This window comes from Prionailurus viverrinus, chromosome A1 (assembly GCF_022837055.1).
Source record: "Prionailurus viverrinus isolate Anna chromosome A1, UM_Priviv_1.0, whole genome shotgun sequence".
NCBI classification, from domain to species: Eukaryota; Metazoa; Chordata; class Mammalia; order Carnivora; family Felidae; genus Prionailurus; species Prionailurus viverrinus.
In genome coordinates, this window is record NC_062561.1 from 213,846,128 (window position 1) to 213,873,087 (window position 26,960).

General features: G+C 36.8%; 1 protein-coding gene across 2 annotated transcripts; it reads right to left on the minus strand.

Moving 5' to 3' along the window:
- TARS1 (threonyl-tRNA synthetase 1) lies at nt 1-25,761 on the minus strand. Of its 2 annotated transcripts, none has more exons than XM_047868210.1 (19): nt 25,600-25,761; nt 20,052-20,132; nt 18,053-18,243; nt 15,086-15,209; nt 13,191-13,312; nt 12,591-12,708; nt 12,261-12,325; nt 12,098-12,176; nt 11,222-11,368; nt 10,002-10,100; nt 8,853-9,019; nt 7,781-7,943; nt 7,548-7,685; nt 6,794-6,871; nt 6,487-6,587; nt 6,337-6,390; nt 4,860-4,932; nt 1,581-1,695; nt 1-550 (listed from the first exon to the last, which is right to left on the minus strand). In XM_047868210.1, the coding sequence occupies exons 1-19, from the start codon at nt 25,654-25,656 to the stop codon at nt 402-404; spliced, it is 2,121 nt and encodes a 706-aa protein (XP_047724166.1). In that variant the 5' UTR covers nt 25,657-25,761; the 3' UTR covers nt 1-401. The 2 variants fall into 2 exon arrangements, with proteins under 2 accessions (XP_047724166.1, XP_047724159.1); XM_047868203.1 differs by having other exon boundaries at nt 6,286-6,390.
- Nucleotides 25,762-26,960: the final 1,199 nt, after the last annotated feature.

Sequence of the window (26,960 nt, forward strand, 5' to 3'; positions counted from 1 at the left end):
TTGAAACTTAGGTGAATTAAAGTTTTAATTTTTACAACATAATCCATTTCTAGTCTTTCTTTTAACCAAATTTGAAAATTTTTATTTTTCGAGTGCATTAAATTTATAAAAACTTCCTCCCACATTACATTAAAGCATTCCTCGTGTTTTATTTCCAGTACTCTAGTGTTCATTTAACAAATAAAATCATTTTAACGTTGTCTCCTTTAATTACCTCCTCCAAATACCCATTGTCTAACACCTGTCACGGTCACAAAATAGGTTGACCCTGCAGTCACCTATGCAGACTCTGCTAAACTATTCCAAATTCAGTATGAATCGATGTTTTCTAGAGTGTAAAATTAATGTTACAGAAACTCTGTTCATCTGTCCCGCTGAGACAATCCGGGAAAAGCTCTTCATTAGAATTCTTCTTCTGCCTGCTTGCTGCGCGACTGCTTGAGCTGCTGCAGCCGCTCGATGGTCTCAGAAATTGTACGCTCTCCATGTACCTTATTATCTCTTGTGCGGATATTAACAGTGCCACTGGCTTTCTCTTTTTCACCAATAACTAAAACAAAAGACACAAAGCTTTGTCAGATGGAAGAGTTTTTATTGAACATTCGAACAGAAATGATCCTATGACCTAAAAGCCCCCATGTAGCTTTTGACTCATTAAAATGTTCAAATGAGCTATCAAGTCATGAAAAGATACACAATACATATTACTTAATGCATATTACTTGCTGAAAGAAGCGAATCTAAATGCATATTACTTGCTTTAAAGCAAGGAATGCATACTTACTTAAATGCATATTACTTTCTGAAAGAAGCCAATCTAAAATGACTATGTATTGTATGATTCCAACCATATGAGATTCTGGAAAAGGCAAAACTATGGAAAAGGTGTAAAAAAAAAAAAAAAATCAGAGGTTGCCTATGGTTAGGAGAGAGAGAGAGTGTTTTGTATGTAGAGCACAGAGGATTTGTGGGGCAGTGAAACAATTCAGTACGATACCACAATGGTAGCTACATGTCATTATATATTTGTCCGAACCCACAGAATGTACAAAACCAACAGTGAACACTGATGTAAACTGTGGCCTTTGTGAAAAAGATACCAGTCTGGTGCAGGATGCTGGTAGTGGGGGAGGCTGTGTCCGCTTTGGGCAAGAGGTATATGGGACAGCTGTTAAAGTGCTCTAAAAAATAAAGTCTATTTAAATAGACTAATAAATAAAATAAAACGTTCAGGTGACCATGTACAGTTAGACGACCAATTTAAAAATCTTTTCATTTAAAAAAATATATCACTTTACAATGCTTCAAACCACTATATTCACTTAAACCAGCCAACTTAACAAAAAACTTACTATATGAAGGAATAGAAGAAAAAAGAAGATTTTTAAACAAACCTTTAAAGATTATTCCTTTTCACACCCAAATTTCCCTTTGTTATAATAACTGAGCAAACTTAATAGTTTAAGAGTCTAGATTGGAGGGAACTAAACTGATGACCACAATTCTCTTAAGGCTGAGTCTCAAGATTTCAGTGTTCTCCTATAGTTTGGCAGATTTTCTTTGGTAAGTCCCTTTCTTACCTAGGATGAAGTTATATTGTGCCAACTGTGCATTTCTGATCTTCTTATTTAACGTACAGCCCGGATCCAGATCAATGTCCACCATGAATTTAGCATCATGGAACTGTTGCCGTACCTATTTAAAAAGATACAGAATTCTTTAGATCTAAAGTAAGAACTGTATTTTGATCTTAAATGGTTTAACATGATTTGGATAATCATACAGATATTAAAAAAGAATGCTAATAGATATACTGAAGCACATATTGCTAATTTGTGACTTGAGACTGAATTTTTTTTTATTTTTATTTTTTTTTAACATTTTATTTATTTTTGAGACAGAGAGAGAGAGAGAGAGAGAGAGAGCGAGCGAGCATGAACAGGGGAGGGTCAGAGAAAGAGGGAGACACAGAATCCGAAACAGGCTTCAGGCTCTGAGCTGTCAGCACAGAGCCCGACGCGGGACTCAAACCCATGGACAGCGAGATCATGACCTGAGCCGAAGTCGGACGCTCAACTGACTGAGCCACCCAGGTGCCCCGAGACTGCATTTTTAAAAATTAAAATGTCGTATTTTGCTCTTGAGAGGTAAATGTTTTAGAAAATCCTTAAAAATCAGAATTCAGGCAATCAGCTAAATTTAATCAGCTCTGTTAAAACGCATTACAAAAGAAAACAAATCCTTTTGCAAACATATCTTAAGTCTCCTAAATAGTTGTCAGGAAACAGATTATTAATCAGTCTCCATATTAATATACAATGATGGATGTCCAGTCTAATAGAGAATGTAATATTTCTGATCCCTCAAAAAGGCAGCAAGTTGGCAACAGGAATCCAGCCACTACTGCCATCTGTGTATGCAACATTTTAAAATAAAATGTTGATACACACAAACAATAGGCTAAAAGCATCTTAATAAACTTCTTTTATGTTATTAGAGAATGGAATACAAACCATTACATAAAATTCTTTTAACACTAATTATTTCTTTAACATCTCTATGTATATGACCTAAGTAAACAAAACTCTATAAGAATAATTTAAATATAACATCAAGTTTGAGAAATATTAAAAAGTAATTTTTTTCTAAACAGTGATTTCCTTTTTGATTAAAAGAAAGTTTATTGGGGCGCCTGGGTGGCGCAGTCGGTTAGGCGTCCGACTTTAGCCAGGTCAGATCTCGCGGTCCGTGAGTTCAAGCCCCGCGTCAGGCTCTGGGCTGATGGCTCGGAGCCTGGAGCCTGTTTCTGATTCTGTGTCTCCCTCTCTCTCTGCCCCTCCCCCGTTCATGCTCTGTCTCTCTCTGTCCCAAAAATAAATAAAAAACGTTGAAAAAAAAAAATTTAAAAAAAAAAAAAAAAAAAAAAAAGAAAGTTTATTAAATAATGAAGTCAGAGGCAAAGATCAAATTGGGATTTCTTGAAGTAAACTTCCAGGAATCTAGCAAGCTACATTACAGATTATCATTCTGTGCCTTTTTATCTCCCTCAAAAATACTAGTTCCACTTTACTGTCCTAAGTTTTTGCATATTAAATAATGTTTTCAGTATTTTTCCTTTCCAAAAAAGCAACATTACATTACATTTTATTAATTTTAAGTTAAATTAAACTAGATTAAAATTCCCATCTACCTGACTACCCATTACCACTAATATGACAAAAAGATTTGAATAAACCATTTATATTTCACTAATAGACTGTTATGTGTAAGTGATCATTAATCAATGAATCTGCTGGGATTGTGTAAGTAAGCAAATTTCTGAAGGGTTCTTACACAGTTTATTAGAGTGTCAGAAGAAGACTACACTTTTGACTGTAATATGTTTTAAAGAATAAAGCACCAGTGTTTTAGTTTTTTTGTGGGGTTTGAACTCATGACCCTAGGATTAAGACGAGCTGAGATCAAGAATCGGATGCTCAACCAACTGACCCACCCAGGTACCCCAAAGCACCGGTGTTTTAGTTTCTTAACATGGGCCCTTGCGTGTACGTGAGTTGGGCTATTCTATAACTGGGGAGGTGGCCTGGTAATCTCAGACTGTTTAGCACCTCTGGTCTCCAGTCATTAAGTATCAGTAGTAGTGCTTCCCAACCCCTGTCAACTCTATATAACCAAAAACCCCACCCTGGTATAATTCTAAGTGCTTCCCACCACCACTGATGGAACAGAGTAAGTTAGTCTTGTCTCCAGTTGAGAAATGAGTTATTTAATTACAGACCTTTCTCCTACCATGTGAGCTTTCACAATACAAATAAGATAAAGTACAACCAACTAACCATGGAACATAACTGATTTTCATCACTTGTAATTAAAACTACTATGTGCAGTAATAGAAATATAGTATGTCTGAATGGTTTGCTTTTTAGCTGGCCTAATGTTCATTTATTTTTTTAAAGGCAGTTAAGACCTGAGTGCAATTTATTCTGATGATCTGGAAACATGATGGCTTTGATATTACAATATTGTTTGCTGATATTCAGATCTGTCTGTATTAACTAGCCAATTTACTACTTTTAGCTTGCAATTATGAAACAATGGTTATTTATAACACAACTTTTACTGATTTGAAATTCCTTAGTATAAAATTGTCCCTATAACAGAACAAATTGTTTTTAAGGTATGAAATATGAATGGATATTTACATATCTGTTAGTAAGGTAGTTTTTTTCGTGGGTAGGGCAAAACATTGGTCGGGCATGCCATTAACCTAAAAATATATATATATAAATAATTGAAGAAATGTGCATTAAAAACCGGGGCACCTGGGTGGCTCAGCTGGTTAAGCATCTGACTCTTGATTTCAGCTGAAGTCATGATCTCAGGGTTACTGAGTTCGAGCTCCACATCGGGCTCTGCACTGTCAGTGCAGAATCTCCTTGGGATTCTCCCTCTCCCCTTCTCTCTGCCCGTCTCCCACTTGCACGCATGCATGCATGCATGCATCCTCTCTCTCAACATAAATAAACAAACTTTAACAAAAAAAAAAGTGAACCAAAATTACTCTCTGAGTCAAAGAGCAGCTTAAAATACATTATGCATTTGAATTTACACATCATCCTGAGGCATTTACTATTTCCTAATTCTAAACACTAAAATAAACAAGAATATATAGACACTATTCAAATTACATCTTCTGATCATGAAACCATGTAGGAAAGTATTAAAGAGGTAATATAATCTATTCAGGTTTATCACAGATTGAAAATAGTAACATATCTCTATACCACAAGCAGGTTGGTTTACCAAGGATATATAGCTGAATGACAGGAAATTAAAGGAAAGTCATATTTAAGGATTACCTTTTGGGCATATTCATCACATGTCGGTCCCACTGGAACTACCATTACTTGGCGAGGAGACAGCCAGAAGGGCCTTTAGAAGAAATTAAAAATATTTAATGTGGATTGGGGCCCTTTCATAAACAAGGATGGCATATCTCTTAGTCTATTTTTCAAGACCTTTTCCTGAAATATGTAAGGGCCACTTAAAAAAAACTACCCCTACCCCTTCCCCCATAATATCCAATAAAGACTAAAGGGAAGAGATTCAGGAGCAGAAAAGTAACCTTAAATCAGGAAAATCCATAACTAAAGTTTGATTTGCTACACAGATTGCAAAGCGCATTGAGAGCAGGGACAAACATGTTGTATATACGTAGGGTTTACATTTTACAAAAGTTTTGCATCAGTACAATTAATGTAGCAGACTCTACAGAACGGGGGCTTGACAACCTTGTGCCGCTTTCAACTGCCTTCACAAACTGCAGGCCAACAGAGAAAATTGCTTAAAAACAAAATGGAAGGCATGCGCTCAGATCTTGCCAGCAAAAGCATAACCTCACAGAAACAAGACAAAAAGTGTTGATCAGTTTGGAGTCAGTACTTCCAATTAAAAAACAACTGGCTTCTCAAGGACGTCAAAATACATGCTTATTATGATCAGCACACAGTGTAAGCCCAAAGCCTACTCTTGTTCACTCAGACAAAAACATCAAAACCATATTAATCCCCAAAGTTACTTGAAAAGCAATCAAATGGAAACCAATTTGACAATAAATTTCATATATTGGAAAAAAAAAAAAGAAAGAAAAGCAATCAAAACAACAAATGTGCTTCTCAGTGTATAACTCCTAATTAGAAAGTATTATATAACATTCAAACAAATCAAGTTGTGAAATAAAAATAATGATGAGTATTATTCTTAAAGGGGGGGTCTGGGTGGCTCAGTCGGTTAAGCGTCTGACTTCAGCTCAGGTCATGTTCTCATGGTTTGTGAGTTCAAGCCCTGCGTCAGGTTCTATGCTGACAGCTCAGAGCCTGCAGTCTGCTTTGGATTCTGTGACTCCCTCTCTCTCTCTCTCTGCCCCTTCCCTGCTCATGCTCTCTTTCTCTCTCTCTCAAAAATAAATAAACATTAACAAAATTAAAAAATAAAAATATAAAATAAAAATATAAAAATAAAAAAATAAATAAAAATAAAATAAAAATTAAAAAAATTAAAAAAAATTAAAAAAATTAAAAATAAATTAAAAAAAAATAAAAAATAAAAAATATATTCTTAAAGCTAAAAATCTGGGCTTAGGTTGTGATTCCTTATTGTACACCTGTCATCAATTAGAAGTCACCAATCAGAATCATTCTTCTCTTCCACTGTGCAACTAAACTGGACAGTAGACATTTCTTAGTCAATTTACATTCTCCAAACTAAAACAAGGACAAAAATTACCATTTGCCGCCATAGTTTTCAGTGAGAATAGCAATCATTCTTTCCACTGACCCCAAGATGGCTCTATGGACAATCACCGGCCTTTTCTTATCATCACCATCATGGCTAGGTAGAAAAAAAAATGTTTTACTTTATATATATATATATATTCCTTTATAGTCCCCTAAAAATGAATATTCAGAGCAGACACCAGAAACTCACCTTACAAATGTAAGATTAAATCTGATGGGCAACTGAAAATCCAACTGGATTGTTGCACACTGGTGGTACCGACCAATTGCATCTTTAATCTGTATATCAATCTAAGAAGTAGAGACTGGGTTATTTTAAGATGCTGTCTACATTAAAGCTGAACAGTAGTTGTAACAAGTCTGGCTGGCTTTCTTTTTCTTTTCTTTTTCTTTCTTTTCTCCATCCCTCCTTTCTTTCTTTCTTAACTTATTTTAAAGTAATCTCTTCTTCACTCCAAAATAAACATCACATTACTCAAATAGACTTTCATACTGACCTTTGGACCATAAAAAGCTCCATCTCCAGGATTTAACTCCCACTTTTCACCAAATTCATTCAGACTGTTTTCAAGTTGCTAAGGACAAAGCAAAATCATTTTTATTTTTGTTCATCCGCAACTTCCCTTCTTCCAGCCTAATTTGAGACTAAAAATACTGTAATTACTTTCATGAATCCCTCCTATTCTCTGCGTTAGAATTTGGTCCACCTAAAATACACAAATTTCCTCTTTTCTGAGAAATACTGACATACATCACTGTATAAGTTTCAGAAGCATAGCACAATGGTTTGATTTACATAGGCTGTAAAATGATTACCATATTCGATTTAGTGAACATCCATCATCTCATACAGATACAATAAAAAGAGAAAAGAAAAAAATGTTCTCCTTGTGATGAGAACTCTAGGATTTACTCTCTCAACAACCTTCCTGTATATCATACAACAGTGTTAGTAGCTACAGTCATCACAATGTATGTTATATTCCTAGTACCAGTTTATCTTATAACTGGAAGTTTTTATCTTTTGACCAACTTCCTCCCATTTCCTTTTACAAGTTATAGCTCAATGACTGAAAAAAATATTCAACCATTTCTAATATAAAATCATACATTAAAAAAACCTAGTTTACTCAACCTATGAACCATTTCAATTTTCTCTTTTGCTTTTTATCCATTTAAAGAGGCTGGGGTTTCTTGGAACAAGTTCATTTCAGTCAAATAGCATTCAAGCATGCTGAAAAACACACTTACTTTCTCAGCTTGATTCCATACTTCAATATCTCCAAGGAACTTTTCTGGGCGAGTAGACAGGTTCAGTTTAAAAGAGAATCCAAATATGCTATATACTGTACGTAGAAAATCCAAACAACCTTTTATTTCATCCTCAATCTTAAAAGAAACAAAAACAAAACAGACATTGGTAATTTTTCCTTGACTTTCTTCACAATTCCTTCAGAATATTTCATCCCAGAGTCTCAGAATACCTGCTCTATGGCACAGAATATGTGGGCATCATCCTGTTGGAATCTTCGTACCCTCGTGAGTCCCGTGAGTGCTCCTGACAACTCATTCCTATGAAGTACCCCAAAATCGGCTACCCGGAGAGGCAACTCTCGCCAGGATCTTGGCCGATGATCAAACATGAGGCTAAAGAGAACAGAAAATTAAAACCCACTGATATTTACTTTCACAAGAATAAAACTGCTTTTCTAAAATATGAAAGGCTGTCCAAACAGGCAACATTTCTTAAATTCTGGACTTCATGCCACAATGTAAGCATCAATAAAACAGCAAATAAATTATAGTATGACCATCCACAACCAAGAGAGAATAAAAATTTATTCCCAAGAGTCTGGAGTCAAATCCTTGTACTCAATATTTCTATTCATTTGAGGACTGCCTTTAATGATCATTAAAAAAAAAAAAAAAAAAAAACTTAGCTCCATACAAATCATTTAACATACTGGAAACTAAAGACCGTGCTTTCCTGTCACTCCCAAAACTGCTTCAGTCTAAAGGTACTTCAGCAACGTTAGAGAATCTGGGAGAACTAAGAAGAAACCCAGTCGGCTCCCTGACTTACAAACAAGTTCCCTTATGGAGATTCCACTCTCCCCTCACCCTTGAGGCCTTGCTGCCAGGACCTGTAGGCACCGAGCTACCTACTCTTCCCCTGATCACTCTACCCAACTTTCAAGGCTAGAAAGTGAAAACAGTTGCAAAGCAAGGAAGATTTCTCAGTTCGTTAGCAGATTTTAACAGAACATGTTTAAGAAAGAAAAAAAAATCTAGAGAATCTGCTATGTCTACATTCAATCTCTCTTTTATATTCTGCCTGTTCACTGCTATTACCCCAGTGCCGTTCTTGAATGTCTACATATCTGAGCATCTAACTGGGCATGGAGAATATTATAATATCACAGAATGGTTGTATTTAAATATTCTTCTGATTCCATAATTTGCTTTAAACAAAAATTCCTTTGAAGGAGGGAGAGCAATCCAAGACACATTGTATCATGGGAAAATCTTTGCTAGAAAGTCAAAGCTGCTCAATACCAGTGTCCTGGGCAGTTCATGGGTTTCAGAGCAAACAGCTCCTTCTCCACCTCAAAGGAGAACATGTTCTCACTATAGTGCTGCCAGTGGCCCGAGGTCATCCAGAGTCGGCTGTTGTAGATGTTTGGGGTGACCACTTCCTGAAATCCTCGTTTCCGATACTCACTCTGTTAGAAAACAAATGCAATACACATGAAGAAAACAGAAGTTTATACTTCTGGTGGGAGTAAAATATAAAGAGCAATTTTATACTATCTAGTGAAGTTCAAGATGCACACATGCTGTAATCTAGAAATTCCACTTTGAGGTATATACCGAAGAAGAAACTCCTGCACACGTTCATAAGGAGGCCTATCAAAACAATGATTTGTAATATGAGAAAATTAGAACTTACATCAGTGCCCACCAAGAAAGGAATGGGCACAGTGTGACAGGTATAGAGAATAGTAAGTAACAAGTGAAACTAAACTGGATTTAAAAAATCCTAATGCCAACCGAGACACAATGAGACTTTGCATATGTCAATTTGAACTACAGACAGACACAATTTAGGGTACATGTATATGGGGCACGTATTAAATAACAGGGATCCATGCTAACTTCAAATACTGATCTCTTCTATGCAAGGAGGGAAACGGATCAGAAAGGGTCCCAAAAGGGAGCTTTTTGCTTTACTCTGTATTAGTTTACTGTAATAAAACAATCTGAAGCAAATATGTACCAATGTACATATGTGGTAAATTAGGTGGTGAGTATGCAGATGTTGGTGGTATTATTCTCTATAAACCTATGCTTGAAAAGACTTCTTATTTTATAAAGAATAAAAAAGCAGTGTAAAGATTAACTTGTTTTTTGGAGGAAAACACAAACAAATGGTCAAAGAGCATATCGAGCTCCCAGGTAAAGGGCTTCAGGTCCCACCTCAAGCTCACCAGCCTCTCTGTTGTGTACATACCAATGTACATGGACAAAATCACATACGAGGAAAAAGGAACGTTTTAAAACATTTCGTGAAAACTCAGACTTGCGATTTTATTCTTTTAAATATTTCTTCTCAAATACAAGATTATCTTTCTTTTTAGCAGACCTTATTTAATTAAATCAACTTATATCCTAAATTTACAGAAGAAAATAATGAATATGGTTTACCCTGATGAATTCAATAAGTGTATTATAAATGTATGCTCCTTTCGGCAGGAAAAAGCAACTTCCAGGGCTGAGTTCATGAAAGAAATACAGTTCTTGGTCCTGAGTAAAAGAAAAGCAAAAGAATGTTTATACACGCATGTAACATCAACATAAACTTCTGGGCTCCTGAGTTCAGATTACAACCGTGGTATCTGGCATTTTAATGTGTGCCATTCCCGAATCAAAGAAAACATGTCAACATTTCTGGTATACTCAGGAGGATAGAATTGCTGCTGATTTACAACTTAGCACAAGTACATTCTCTGCATGTTCTATTCCTAAATCCAGTCAAGTTTACCCAAGAATGACATGGAGCAGGGGTCTTAGTTCTCTTTATTATCCAGTGGGAGTTCTCATAGTTTTAATTCCTCAAAGCTCCAAGATGTGACTATTGTTTCTTTTTCTTTTTTAAAGTAGGAGTGGCAAGAAGAAGACTAGAAAGAGGACAGTGATAATGAAAGAGGAGATGTAGACGAAGGTGGCTGCCCCTGGGTTTGGTGAAAGAAGCACACCCTCCTACCTTCTTGCCTCTCCCCCCGAAAATGCCCAGGATCCTTGGAGAGGCCACCCCCAGCCCCCCAACTGTTGGTGCTTCCTTACCACTGGAATTTTTTTCAGGCCCTCAAGGGAGCAGAGTAGTGGATGGCACAGAGTGAACATAATTTTAGAAAGGAATATTTTAACCAAATGTAACTTCCAGTCCAGAGAACAGTCGGGTCGAGGAATAATAAAGGAAATGACACTGTGGTACCCACCAGTGACTTGCTATGTCACCTTGGGCAACAAGAAGATTCACTTTAGGGGAAATCAGTTTCCACATCTTTAAAGTAAGTCAGTGAGACCAGGAAACTTTCAAAGCATCTCCCAGCTGTATAAAACACTGCTGTACTGCCTTTTACAGAAAACTGTAGGTCGTCAGCATTTGTTCTCAATAAAACGAGTACTTAAAATGAGTATTTGTGTAGTACCGAGCACACCCTAGAAAGATAATGTGGATAGTAAACGATAAGTACGATAACAGTAAGATAATCAGGGAGTAATTTATGGATTATATAGGACACAGTATAAAAACTACTGGAAATAACCACAACATCTTTTCCAAAGGGAATTCTTAATACAGCGAAGTTTCAAATGAAAATAAGGAAAATTCAGTCTAGCAACATTATTCTTTTTTAACATACCCTTCCAATTTTCCTATGATCTCGGTTTTTAGCTTCCTCTTGGAACTTCTCCCATTCTTTCAACATTTTAGGATCCGGGAATGAAATGCCATAGATTCTCTGGAGAGTCTCCATATCTGCTTTGCCTTCCCAGTATGTGGAGGAATTCTGAAAGCAAAGATAAATCATGAAACAATACTCAAACCTGTTAATATCTCGCTTATTTTGAGTTAGATGTTATTTCTCATAGTCGCCTAGTAGTCAAATTCATAATAGTCCTTATGACAAAAAAGTGGTATAAAAAGTGCACACTTAGCAAACATCTCACAGTTGCTCTGAGTACAAAGCTGGCTGTTTAATTCCCTCAAAAATAACTCCCTCTCAATTACCCACTCAAACCACAACTCCATGAATGAAACGCAAGGACATCTCCCATAATATGATTAAACAAAAATGGAAAACCAACAAAAAATATCTTGAAATGACTCAATTATTCTTATGATATTTAAAGTGCATTTCAATAATCACCCATAAAATATTTACCAATTGGTAAAAACTGTCAGGACTAGTTTGGTTAAAAAGTGCAAATAAAGTAATTATTAAACAAACGAAGGACAAAAGCACACATTAACAGTGAGCTTTAAAACTCTAGAAGCATGACTGTGTGATTTTTGTAAAGCCCCGAAAGCCCCCCATCCTCACGTGCTCTGCTGATGAATGGTGAGTCAGTCACTGTTGGAGACTTTCAGCTAAAAAGTAGATAGCAAGAGAAAAAAAAACCCCACCCTTAAACATGCAACAGAAAAATAGGTAGAAAGAGAAACCAATAGAAGTTTAAACATATACCTACAGTAGATAAGTACATTTATATAGAGTCTTTAAGGTTACATTGCTTACTTTGTGTATTTTCAAAGTCTTAATTTTGCCAGTGTGTCTGACGTGAGGACCCCGGCAGAGATCTATCAAGGGACCACACCTAGAGATAAAATGAAAGGAATTTTAACAAAGACTTAAAATGACATATACACCAGTTACACTTAATGACACTTGGTAGTCTCACCTATAGACTGTGGTAGTTGGAGTATTCACTTTTTCATTCAATATCCGGCATTTGAACTTGTTGTACTAAAAATAGGAAAAAAATTTTTTTTAAAAACCCTCCTTTAATTTTTACCTCTGAACACTACAGCTAAAACATAACTTGAATACATCTTACTGAAGCATTATACGAAAATAAATATGTCAATACTTCATGTTTTACAAATATTGTTATATTTTTATCAAGAACAGAACCGGCTTCAACTTAGTACACTAAACCCCTGTGTGACAACTTAAAGTAACAATAATAAGTGATATAAAAGTGGAGGCCATACATTACATCTCAATTTACCTTAAACATTTCTAGTAAAGTTTCTTTCTTAACTTCCAGTCTTTCAAAAGCTTGCTTTTCTTTAATGATTTTCTTACACAAAGCTTCCAAAGAAGAGAAATCATTGCTGGACACACCCCTGAAGGAAAAGGAAGTGTAATTAATCTCATTCCACTCTGTTCTACTCACATAATAGGTTGGAGGAATGTTTCTTTAAAAAAAGTGAAGAGTTTTAATATAAAAAAATAGACCCTTGCACCATATACTAGAATCTTAAACTAGGTATCATTATCATTTTTATATTTTATATTTTCAGTGGCTTCTATCTTGATCATCATGGAGACTATGCCCACTACTGCACCCTCCCTCCACTTCTATGACCCGCTTATTTTATTTCCCAACATAGTTTAGGGCTATACTTCTGTCTATAACAGAGCTTTCATAAATTACTACCACCTCAAAAGTTACTACACGACTTCAAGTTTTCATAGTGGAAATACCTGTTGACTATTAAGCAATAAGCTTGATATCATTCCTTCTTTCTTGAGAACTCTTTAAAAATAAAGTATGGACCCTTAGTAATTCAGACTTTATTTTTCTTTATTCAGCTCAATAACTCACCCTTCTTCAAGGTACATGTCATAATAGAATCCATTTTCTATTGGTGGACCATAACATAAACATCCACCATAGACTCTTTCCATGGCTTCACCCATTATGTGAGCGCTTGAATGCCAATATACCTGAAAATACAAAGAAAAATGGGATGGTTGGAGTCTGAGCATATATGTTGTAAATATAGCTGTCTTGAAAAAGATATTTAAAATTTACTAAAAATAAACCCAAGACATAAAAAAATCTAAACTTATAAATGTATAAACAGTGGTATGATTCTATGCAGAGCCAAAATAATTTAAAAGGATTCTAATTACTAAGTTGCATTTGTACCTTAGGAATCATCTGGCTTAGTCATTTTCAAACTAATTAAATTCAAATTAGCATCAATTTAAATCGGATGGATTCTGTTACCTGAAAACAATTGCCACTCACAATGTCACTGTCTTATTGACCATAATTGCTCAGAATCTTTTGAGTCAATGTGCCCATATCCCACAACCTATGTCCTATCCTGTGACCTTTATTGAGTCGTGGAACACCACTTAAAAATTACACTTTCTTTTTCTTTATTGGCTTCAAAAAACTAAGGTGCTAGAACTTGTCCCCACAACACAACTATAAAACACAAGGACAAATATATGGATGCTGAAAACAGATGGCAGTACAGCTAACCCTTGAACAATGCAGGGGTTAGAGATGCTGGCCTTCGGTATAGTCAAAAATCTTAGTACAATTCATGACTCTCCAAAAACGTAACTACTAACAGCCTGAAGCTGCCTGACCAGCCCAACCAGAAGCTTTACTAATAACATAAACAGTCAATTAACACATATTTTGTATGGTATATATATCATACACTGTCTTCTTACAATACAGCTAGAAAAAAATATTAAGAAAATCATATGGAAAATACATTTATTTCATCAAAAAATACTCACAGATATTTATTTATAGAAAAACAATCCATATATTAGTAGACCCATGCAGTTCAAACCCATGTTCAAGGGTCATCTATACTTGGCTTTTAAGGTGGTCAGATGAGTCAGAATATACCCAAAGCTATACTTTCAAGATTTATTTGTAAGGTACCAAAATGATTTTTTTTAATTAACTTTATTTATTTATTTTGAGAGAGACAGAAAACATAAGTGGGGAAAAGCAGAGAGAGAGGGAGAGATAGAGAATCCCAAGCATGCTTTACCCTGCCAGCATGGATCCTGATATAGGGTTTGAACCCATGAACTGCGAGACGATGACCTGGGCCGAAGTCAGGCACTTAACTGACTAAGCCACCCAGGCACCCCCAAAAATGATTTTCATAAAAAACGTAAGGAATTCAGAATACACCTGAAAAGCATTAATACATATACATAAGTAAACTATCAAAATAAAACAAAATATCTTATTTCCCTTTATATGGTATGCCATCAAGGAGAAATAAGAAAACCATGACATCAAATGCAGGTTGATTTTTATAGTGCTTCAGCAAATCTGCATTTTAAGATGAGGAAAATATGGAAATTAATTGTTCAATAGGGGAGTAGTTTAAGGAAATGTTCAATTTTATTTGTAAAATCTATACATCTTGCTTAAGTAATGACTGATAGAGTAGAACCAATTTTTACTTGCTTTACCAATTTTTAATAAAAATTTAATAAAAATCCCAGAACATATTTCCCACTGAAGTATCTAGTAATGAAGATAAATTTGTTCAAGTTCACTTCTTAAATTTATAAAGCAAACTCTTTCACGATGCTCCCTAAATCAAAGACAAAATGAAGATTTCAAATATGACAATGAGACCAATAAGCTCTAAACCCACTGACAATGCGAGCAGGAAGAGACCGGAAACGGGAACCTTGATCCTGAAATTCAGTGACTACTGAATAAAAACTTACTGCCTGAGCTTCCTCATCCTCAAATTTGAGAAGCTCCAAGGTACAATCTTCCTCCAGAGGACGGTCTAGGTCCCAAACAACTTGATTCACTTTAGCAATAACGGTGTTGTCAGCCAGGCCTTGACTTAAAAAATATACACACATGTATATATATATAAACAAAAGAATATAAAAAAGAATCTTCTGTAGCACAACACTTAATCTGAGAATAACACGAAAATAAACATTACATATATTCTATAATAACACATGTATTATTTATATTATATTTATGTATCATAGCTTTCTGAATTAAAATGGAAAAAGCAACAAACCCCTCCAAAATGTACCCAAGTGTAACTAGAGGATCCTGAAAATCCAGAACACTATTATTTCACATTTAATGCCTCTTATTCAAGCAGATACGACGACTGTGATAAACAAACAATTTTCAGTGGTTTGACTAATCTTTTAATTTCTCCAAATGAATTTTCCACAAAGACAAGCTATTTAGACTCCAAAAAAGAAAAAGAGGGGCTACTGAGTAATCCTCTAATTTTCCTCGTACTTGATATCTGTGATAGATCTTTTCTCTGTGAGGTAATGTTAACCTCAGAATAAATTCTGTAATGCCAAAGATGGTATGATTTATGACAAGCATATAGGCAAAATAAAGGACTATTCAATAAAACTTTTTTATAATATCGATTTAAAAAGTCAGCTAGACACACACCACAGAGTACACAACATAAAGGATCACCAAGTGGTTAAGACCACACTATGAGACCACACCAAGTGTAAGAGCCACAGGAATTCTGAGGACTGGAAAGCAGCAAAGGTCAGACAGTCTGGACAGGCTTTGAGGATAAAAAAATGAGGGGTTGAAGGTTCAGAAGAACTAACAGAAGGATAACCATAAATTCCTAATGCAACTTACAAATTCACTGAATTTCCAACAAATTACATCCAATGTTTTCTTTCCTTCTGAGATCATATAAAGTTTCAGAGACATACATGGGTTTGGCAGAGAGAAATATATTTTATCATATTGGTATAAAATAGTTTTCAGAAGATTAAAGAATTGATCAAAGGCAACTAATACTCTTTGTATTCTTTGGGGGAAAATGGCTTTTATTTTAGGGTCCAAAATGGTGTCTTAAGATACTAAAGCAGAGTTACTTTGAAAATGTAGATATGCAGAGACCATATTAGATCATTTCAGTTTTCCAAAGGGATACAGTAATCTAAACTTTCAGATTTAAAACAAAACTTCAAAGAAAAACCTTCTAAAGCAAATAGGGCGTGCATTTTTTTTTTTTTTTTTTTGTATTCACAACTGATCATCCAAACCTTTCAACTGTTACCCATGCTATAATTTTTCACACAATAGCAAGAATTTGTCCTGGACTTTTGTAAAAATGTCATAAACACCCTCACTTGCAGATCATGACTTAACTCTAGCCCTAAAGCTCATCAACGCTTTACGTAAACTTTTGCAGTTCTCAAAAAAAATATTTTCTTAATTGGTTATTTGACAAATTACAATGTAATCTGGAGGACGACACTGTAGAATGTAGAGAATAGGTTCCTGAACTAATAAGAGCTTGAATTTTATTTTAAAGAAATTTTTTTAATGTTTTTATTCTTGAGAGAGACAGCATGAGTGGGGGAAGACCAGAGTGAGAGGGACACAGAATCCGAAGCAGGCTCCAGGGTCTGAGCTGTCAGCACAGTCAGAAGCTCAACCGACTGAGCCACCCAGGTGCCCCAGGAGCTTGAATTTTAATACCAACACGGCTACAATCTCAGTGTGAAACAATAGAGGAATATCTTAATCAAAATGCCCTTGAAAATTATCTCTAAAATGAAAGGTTGAATGGGTATTTAGGAGTACACCCACTTATTTATGATTTCACATGGAAATCTGCTTGATATTATAATTTTTTTTCTTACTTTCCTTTGGAATAAGCTAGAAGTAGTTTAGGTAGAAGCAATGGTCAAATTAATGGAAACACTCCATTTTCTTTGTAAAAAGTACTAATCAGTGTCCATGGCACAATAAAGACTCATGGCTCATAGAACAACTGCTCATAGGCCACCAGCTGCATAGTGGGCTTACCAGTAATCAGCTAGGTTGGTTCCCAAACCTCTTTATGTATTTGTTCTTTTGAGCATTAGGTTCAACAATATGAAATTGATGATAATCAACCATGTTTGACAATTACATGGTGACTGCATGTGGTTCAACTCAACATATAATGAAACAGTAAAAATAAATAGAAATAATTACATACTTAAATATAGGGTGAAGGATAGAGTGAATAAATATGTATTTACATGTTTTAAATTAAAATGTTTAAGACAGAAATTGGCAAACTTTTTCTGTAAAGGGCTATATAAATATTTCAGACTGGGCCACACATGGTCTCTGTCACATATTCTTAGTTTTCTTATTTTTTTTCAAGCCGCTTATGAACGATTCTTAGCTCTTGGGCTATACAAAGCAGGTTTGTACAATACCTGCTATTATACACATGCATCAATTTATGCTTTCCTATCTTTATCATTTCGTATAAATTGACCAACTATTGATCCCATCATATCAGAAAAAGAAAGCTTGACTCTGTTACAAAGTATATATATCTAACTCTCAGTTATTTCTTCCCAACCCAGTAAAAGTTTTTAGCATCAAACATAGTCTATACATTATTTTCACATGTCTTTTATTAGTTTAACTTCTCAATGTCAGATGTTCTATCTTCATTTTTAACTTCAAAACAGACAATTAAGTCAAAACAGGTGAAACACTGTCTACTCTCAGAAATTAAGTCTTGAGCATAAAACTCCACATCATTTTGATTTTTAAAAATCCCAAATAATATAAACATTAAAAACACAATAACATAAAAACATTATAAGGATAAAACTTGACAAGATAAAAAAGTTTAGTTACAAACAACAGAAGGTCAAGACAGGTGTAGTTTATACCTAATTCCACAAGCAATTTGATATGGTGTAGTTTTCCAGGATTCTGCTTTGACCTGTTTACCATCAGGAAGAGTGACTTTAATTGGCTTGCTATCTTTTTCTGCCTTTTCTGCCAGAATGGAATCATGTTCTGCCTTTAGTTTATTATACATCTCAAGACGTGTGTTAATATATTCAGGCCAAGGATTCAACTGTTAAGACAACAAATGAGGAAATAAATGATCAGTAAATACTTGCTTTCCTTTTTAGAAAAAGGGACGAAATAATAAAAATAGACAATACAAAAATTATGATTACTAATTCAATATGGTAAATGGATTGTCCAAATCACCAAGCACTCACTTATCCTGCTGGAAATTAAAGTAAAAAAATGAACTAAATGCTGTCTTCTTATAATTTTTATTGTAAGAATTTTTTTAAAAATAGAAAAGTATAAATAACAACAGACATGTGGGCTGTCAATATCTTAAATGGATAATTACTACCATTTGCTATTTGCATAAGGTGATTTTTTTTTTCCTTTTTAAGATATTCTCTTAAGGTCTCTTCTAACTAAATGACCTTACAAGTACAGCTCTAAACAATACTAGAAATAAAAAGTAGCTGGCTTTTCCATTTTGTTTCAATCTTTTTTAGGAATGGTCTGTGCAGCTGGTCAGACTATATGTCCACTTAACAATTCTTAACTAACCAACTATAAATTGATTTAACGTAAAGGCTCCCATTCAACGAAAATACTTGCTGGATTCAAAGAGAAGAATAAAACCTGCATGTTGCCCTTAGAAGGGAGATAAGACAAGTACATAAATGATGGGAGCACAGAGGAGGAGGAAAGGTCCTGGACATCTCACTGTGAACTTTTTTCCAGACAGATCATTGAAAATATATATAATCACATTTTGTACTTAAAATACTTTATTCAGAAGAGTCCTTTAATTGTACCTTTTGTTTCCTATCTGCAGACTAATTCCCAAGGTGTGACAGAATACCATGTGCTACTGTATTCAAAGTATGAAAAACAAATGAGGAAACATACACGTTTTTCTACTTCCTTGCAAATTTTTAAAATTCACAACAATTTCTTCCACAGTAACAGTGGGATATAAGGGACAAAATGTAAGAGAAATGGTTAGATAGGGCTCTAAGCAACACTGAGAAGTTCTCGATCACCTACAAACTGACCCTTACGTAAATGAAAACGCTATAAATTTAGCAACACAGCATTAATAAAAGCAGCTCTTTAAAGCCAGTTTACAGTTTACTGTGCCACAGTATACTTCTCAAAGGCCTGTTCCTTTGTGTTTCTGTATTCTGGTAGCTTTCTAAGGAGTCTCTAATAAAATGATTGCAATGACTAAAGCAAAAAAATGAAGCAGAGTTCACAGCAGTTTAACTCATAAAGTAGGAAGACAAGTTTAACTGCCTCCTAAAGTAGAATACCCAGAAACTGAGTTGATTCTGGGATGACTTTTGAAATGCCTCCTCTTTTTAGTGTGAGCTGGGGGAACTGTAAGCGTTTTCTTTACAATGGAGAAGACTCAAGATCTGTCTGGCTTATAACCAAACCCTAGTGACAAGTCCTCATGGAAATAATGTGAAGGGTCAAGGAATTGGGGCTTCTTTGGTTTCTGCTGCATTCAGTGTAAACTCAAACATCAAATCTCTAACATCTCACTGAATGAAATGATCAGACTGCTGGCATCCACTCTGACAACTGAGTAATTATGAGGCCCCTTCTTTCCAACTTTTTTTGTCTGATTTTCGTAATCTAACCCCACAGATTATCTTGTAATCGTACTTCAATGTTGTTTTCCTTTTTCAATTACAAATAGCTTCAAATCTTTTTCCCCTCTCAGACTTTCCTAATTTTCTTCCTGAGTGTGCCATCTCACACTTGTGCCATCTCACAACCTCATGTAAAGCATTAGAATCTTACAAAATATAAGTCTGAGCTCCTACCACCTTTCAATCTTTGATAACAGAGCTCTAAAACATTTACCTCTGCTCGACCTCCATCTCCAGATCCTTCTTTGTTCTTCTTCTTGCCTCCTTCCTTTCGCTGCTCCTCCCCGGCACCTATCTATACAAGCAAATAAGAAATAAGATTTTATATTTTGATCTAGTTTGACACCACTCCATGCTGCACCCAGAAAAGTTTTGAGGATATTATTTTAGCATGTATTTTAAAAAAAAGAGGGGCGCCTGGGTGGCGCAGTCGGTTAAGCGTCCGACTTCAGCCAGGTCACGATCTCGCGGTCCGTGAGTTCGAGCCCCGCGTCGGGCTCTGGGCTGATGGCTCAGAGCCTGGAGCCTGTTTCCGATTCTGTGTCTCCCTCTCTCTCTGCCCCTCCCCCGCTCATGCTCTGTCTCTCTCTGTCCCAAAAATAAAATAATAAACATTGAAAAAAAAAATTAAAAAAAAAAAAAAAAAGAGCAGGAAATCTGACTTTGAAAGACTAAAAAATTTCACCACTATCAAAGACAAAATAACTGGCAATAAGGACAAATCTTTTTTTTTTTAATGTTTATTTATTGTTGAGAGAGAGAGGAAGAGACAGTGTGAGCAGGGGAAGTGCAGAGAGAGAGGGAGACACAGAATCCTAAACAGGCTGTCAGCATAGAGCCCGATGCAAGGCTCGAACTCATAAACTGGGAGATCATGATCCGAGCCAAAATCGGATGCGACTGAGCCATCCAGGCGCCCCAGGACAAAGCCTTAAAAAGAGAGAGGAGTTACTTGATAATGTTCAATTCCTCAAATTTCGTTTATTTTGCTTGTTCCCGTGACTCTCGCTTCAGGTTTGCCTGAACATATACTCAATATATAGCCACAAAAAAAGCATGCAATTTTAGTATAAGCATGCAGTAAAAGGATTTGCAGAAAAAAAAAGTCTAACGCAATATATCCATCCATCCCACAAGTACTACCAAGACACTGTACTCATAGGATTTTAACCCTAGGAAAAAAGCAAACATAAGACCCAAATCCTGAAGATGAGGGATGTTATTAAATATCCCGTAATACCCAGGTCAGCCTCCCCAAATAAAGAATTATCCAGTCCACATTGTGCAAACTTAATCTCTTTAGGGAAAGTGAGGTACACACATGTGAGAAATTTCCAGGGGAAGAAAGAATACAGCTGTAGCACTATGATTAGATGTCAAATAAGTTAGGACAACTGACTTTAAAGGATGAAGAAGATTTCAATAGGCTGTATTTTGAGAATGGAGGAAATAAATTGTTGGAAACAGAGAGAGAGAGAGAGAGAGAAAGAGAGAGAGAATAAGAAAAAATGAGAGAAAGAGAGAGAATGAGAAAACCAGGCTGACTAAAACAGATTGTTTTAGGGGGCACCTGGGTAGCTCAATAGGTTAAGCATCTGACTCTTGATTTCAGCTCAGGTCATGATTTCAGGGTTCACGAGTTTAAACCCCACATGGGATTCTCTCTCCCTTTCTGTCACGCACCTGCTCCTGTGTGTTCTCTTTCAAAATAAATAAATAAATAAAATAAAATAAAATAAAATAAATAAAATAAAATAAAATAAAATAAACTTAACAACATTGTTTTAGGAAATCACGCCGGTTAAGACAAACTAGGGCTCAGACAGAAGCATGCACTAAAAGTTATGGGGTTACCATAAGGAATGTGGACTTTGATTAGAAGTACATGAAGGCATAGAAAGTTTCAAAGTAGTAAGTCCTGTGTAAAAATAACCAATGTAGAGTTGGTTTATACTGGTGGTTGTCAGCCAGAAGCAATTTTGCTCTCTAGCAGACCCCTGGCAATGTCGACTGACATTTTTGGTTTTCACAACTGGGAGGTGCAATTGGCATATAGTGGGTGGAGACCAGGGATGTTATTAAACATCCCATAATGCACAGGTCACCCTCCCCAAACAAAGAATTATCCAGTCCACAATGTCAGGAAACTCTGAAATGCATTATGGGATACTGTGAAGGGTATCTTCACAGAAATGAATTACTTCACTGTGATTGCTCACACAGAAACACCCTAAAGCAAATTGCACTACACAAAGTTTTGCGATTTACTAAGTTTCTCCACAATCACATCTAGTTCTCAGCAATCCTGTGAGATTGCTATTATTATCATTCCCATTCAACAGGTAAGATTAAATTGGAAAAGGCTAGATGCTTTTTCTAGGTTCACACATTAAGTAACAGCAAAGACACCCATGCAGGTGTTGACAGTGGTCAACTCTAAGGAAGGAAGTGATCATCAGCAGTCTTTTGAGAAGTTTGAGGGTAGAACTGGGAATATGAAGGGGAGACTTTATTACAGTCTTGTATACATTTGTGGTCTTTGATTTTTTTCTAACAATTTTATTGAAATATTTTCCTATAGCATACAATTTATCTAAAGTATACAATTCAATGGTTTTAATGTATTCACTTAACTATCACTACAATGAATTTTAAAACATTTTCATCACCCCAAAAGGAAACCCTGTACTCATTAGTGGTCACTCCATTTTCCCTTCTCCCCATTACTTGGCAACCACTTTTGTAGACAAAGAGATCTACTTTGTCTCTATATATCTACCTATTCTGGGCACTTCATATAAACGTAAGCATACAATATGTTGTTTTTTGTGACTGGTTTCTTTCACTTAGCATGATTTCAAGATCATTCACATTACACATCAGTACTTCATTCTTTTTTTCACTGCCAAATAATATCCCATTGTTCATTCATTTAACAGTTGGACATTTTTGGTGATTCTTTTGAATCTTATAAAATGTATTACTTGTGTAATTTAAAAAATAAACTAAATTTAAAAACAACGACTTCTAAATTCAGGCTGAGCTAAAACTTCCTCCACTCTGGGATTCTGGATTTCATAAAGTTTTAAGGTTAATTTATAGTCAAGAGATAAATAATGAACATACCTTAAGTCTATTCTAACCAATAAAGTACTAACCAACAGAGTTACAAGACTCTGTATGCCTTTGCTATACTATAGAAATGATGTAACTAATCAGTATTTCTGGTAAGAAGAGGAATAAAAGTTAATTACAGATCTTCTGTGCAGGTTTAAAATGAAGAATGAGACACTTCTACTTGGCTGATTATGTTTTTGGTTTTGGTCATATGGGTATTTGCCAAACAAATAGGAGTCGTGGAAAAGAGGGAGAGAATTAACACAAAAGTTTTCCATGTTCTAAATACCTCTCTTTTTACAAATGAGAATATTGGCCCAAGGAATATAAAGTATTTTGCCCATTTATATACAGCTAATAAGTAGCAGAGCCAGGACATTAAAACAGGTTTCTCTAGAACTCTGAGGTCCATTCCATCTTTACCACAATTAGGAAGATGTTGGGCAACTGTTTTCTATTTCTTTTTTTAAATTTTTGTTTGTTTATTTTTGGGAGAGAGAGAGAAAGAGACCGAGAGAAGCAAGGCTTGAGCAGAGGAGGGGCAGAGAGAGGGAGGGAGACACAGAATCCAAAGCAGGCTCCCGGCTCTGAGCTGTAAGCACAGAGCCCGATGTGGGGCTCAAACTCACGGACTGTGAGATCATGACCTGAGCTGAAGTCGGCCGCTTAACTGACTGAGCCACCCAGGCGCCCCAACTGTTCTCTATTTCTAACGAAAACAGAACAAAAATATGTGAGTTTATGTATCGTGTATTTACATATAATCAATCTAAAATTTCAACCTAAAAGTTAGAACAAGGACATTGAAGGGAAGCTACAGAATTATTTTCCTCAGAGATATATAGGAGTTGAAGGAAAAGCATCTACAGAGTGTAGTTTAATTAAATTCCATCCCAGAGACTGGGACAGCTGGGCTAGGTATGTCCTGGGAGTCCAATAGTTTGATGGAGTATCTGTCCCTGACTCATACCCCGGCAGGTGATGGGAGGCAGGACAGCACTAGAGTTATGAGCATTGGCTACAGAATATTGGGTTTAGCAAGGTACTTAGTGTTCTTTGCCTGTTTCCTCATCTGATAATGAAGACAATAAGAAAACCCAGTTCATAGTTATTATAAGGATTGAAATAGTTGAGTTAATGCATAATATAGTATCAGACCCACAGTTAGCACTCAATAAAAATTAGGTATTGTATAGTTACTATTATTATTATGGAAGGGAGGAATAATATGAAGAATAATAATATTAAGAATGGCATAGCATAGTATTTGTGGACATGGAAAGTTGCTGACTATAGACTATTAAGCAAAAAAGTAAACAAGTTACAAAACAATAAAGATATAATTTTTTAGTGAAAAATATACATGGAGAAAACTCTATGGATTGGCAGCATTTATCACCTTAAATTTAATTCATATAGTTTAGAATGCATTTTTCCCATTCTATCCTGAACTTAGAGGACATCTTCATTTTACTGATGAGAAAACTGTGACTTTTACAGTTTTCCTATCAGAGATAGGAAGATTTATCCTATCAGAGAGTTAGGGCTGAGGCTGCTTTAGCTTAAGACATCACCACTTCTCACTTGGACTACTGCAATGGCCTCCTGCTTGTGGCCTGACCTCTTTCCAACACACCTTCCATCCCAATGCCACAGTGATCTTTAAAACTACTCTAAGAGCTGTGTAGGTCCCCCTTCAGGCTTATCCCTTGCAAAAAACCTTACAGATACTTCTCGGTGTGCCTTTTCACTGCCCTTGCTGCCTTTACCTGGAAAGCACTGCCCTGCCAGGCTTACCTGGTGAACTTAGACTCATTCTTCCAAACTGAACTCAAACAAGCCCTTCCTTCCTAAACAGAGTTAGGCTCTTCCTCTCTATAATCCCAGAGGGTTGATCACACTGCACAATGACTGTTTTCCTGCCTCACACACCAGGCTTTGAAGCTTTTAGTGACAGGCACTGGGTCCTTTTCACCTTCCTAGCTGCATCTCCCAGCAGTGCCTGGCAGAATAAATACCTGACATTTGTTGGCCATAAAAAACTTGACCTGGTGGTGTGAAAGTGACCTGGGAGTTGTTCCTAAGCAATGGATGACATCGAAGGCCTACAGCAGGAGGTAGGGCAAGGGTATAACCTCGCTATGGTTTGTCAGCTGGGGTCATACAGCTTCCATCACTTATTATAAATCACCCAAACTTGAGTCAGGTGGGACACATTTCGGAGACTCGGTTTTTCTCTTCCTTAAACCGAAGCTCTTAGCCCTACAGGGTTTTAGGATTAAATGAGGTTCTCAAATGCTCTTCCCGCCTAACGTGAGTCAAAAACGTTACTCTGGGAGCCCCGAGTCCTAGATTCTAATTCTCTCTAGGTTTCTAATTAGATGTCTGGCTCTAAGCTAGGCACTCACTCAGGGTCTCAGTTTCTTCATCTGCAAAAAGAGGATGGACCCAGAAATGACCTGCAAGGCCCTACCCTACTTTATGAATGTACGATCTGTTCCCCAAAGAGGCTCTGACTCAACCAGGAGCTCCATCGTCCCCCTCGGGTCTCGCCGCCCCCACACGGCAGGGGCTGCTTCCTCCTTCCCGCCTGGTCGGACACCGTGGACACCAAGCAGCCTCCGGGTCCCACTCAGTTCGCTCACCGGCTTCTCCTCGCCTCCCATATTCCCTGAAGGGCTTCTGTCCTTCTCCTCCGACATCTACAGACCACGAAAGGAAGACGGAACCCAACAGTGACGGTCTGGAGGAGAGGAGAACCGAGGCCGGTCAGAGACAGGCTGAGGCTCCGAGAACACTGCGCTTGCGCCACGTGGCCCGGAAAGGGCCAGCTGATGCAATCTGTAAGCGCCCATGCCCCGCCTCCCAATCCTCTGGGAGAATGGGCAGCCAATCGACAACGGGGGAAGGCGGGCCCTCGCCTCTAAACCAATGGGGAAACTTGTTGGGTGACAAACCATTAGGAAACCAAGCTGCGGCGGTCTGCAAGAGGGATCCGCCGGAGCTGAACCCGTACTCTCTGCGGGCTCTGGATTTAACCCCTCCCTGAGCCAAGAAGTCTTCAAAGTACTTGCGCTTTCACGTACGCAGACTTGGCCTATTAGTCAAGGACCTTCTCAGCCACCGTAGCGGGTGGGAGGGGCTTGGCCTGAGCCTCAAGGAAGTCTGCAGCGACTTGAATATTGTCCCTGTCACTGGGACGAATTCCGGAATAGAGTCCAGGCTTCCTAAGGCTTCTTCTCTGCCTGACTTCGTGTGACTGCCGAATTCTGAGGCCGTCCCAGGGATCTGTCTCTGTTTGTAGCGGTGAATGGTGCTCTCCTCATGGTAGTCCAAGGCTTCCCAAGACCCAAGCCTTAATGATCCAAGGACCGGCGCCTTTCTTTGGACATTCCTTAATACATTACTTCTGCCAATCTGTAATGCGTCCGAGAGCATTTCCTTGGGCCCATGAAAATACAATGAAACCTTTACTTAAGGAAATAAACACCCTGACTCCACGGATCTGGCGCATAAACCCCAGTGTTTGGAATCGAACAGGCTTATTTTTATTTATTTTACCAGCCAATTTAAAACAGTTACTAAATTGAAATCAGAAGTGCACTGAGCTCATTCATAGTTTATGTATTTCATCACCTTGTTGTGTGGATTATATTTTCTAAACGTTAATCCTCGACAATCTGCCACCTAGAGAGTCTTCCTTCCACAAAGAAAAACAGCTTTCTAACCCCGCATTTTGTTTTTCACGTGGCGCCAGGATAGTCTTCAAATACAAATGTGATCATGGCAACATTCTGCTCAAAACTCTTTATGTGGTTTTTCAGTTACTCTTAGAATAAATATAGTTACGGCTTTGAAGTCCTCTGATTGCCCAACTTTCTCGCCCCTTCACTATACACTGAACTGGAGTTACAGTAAGCTTTAACCCTTAGTTCTCCCACAATTTTTTTTTTTCTACGTGCGGAGATTATTCTCCCCATCCTCCGTCCCTGTCTACCCCCACACA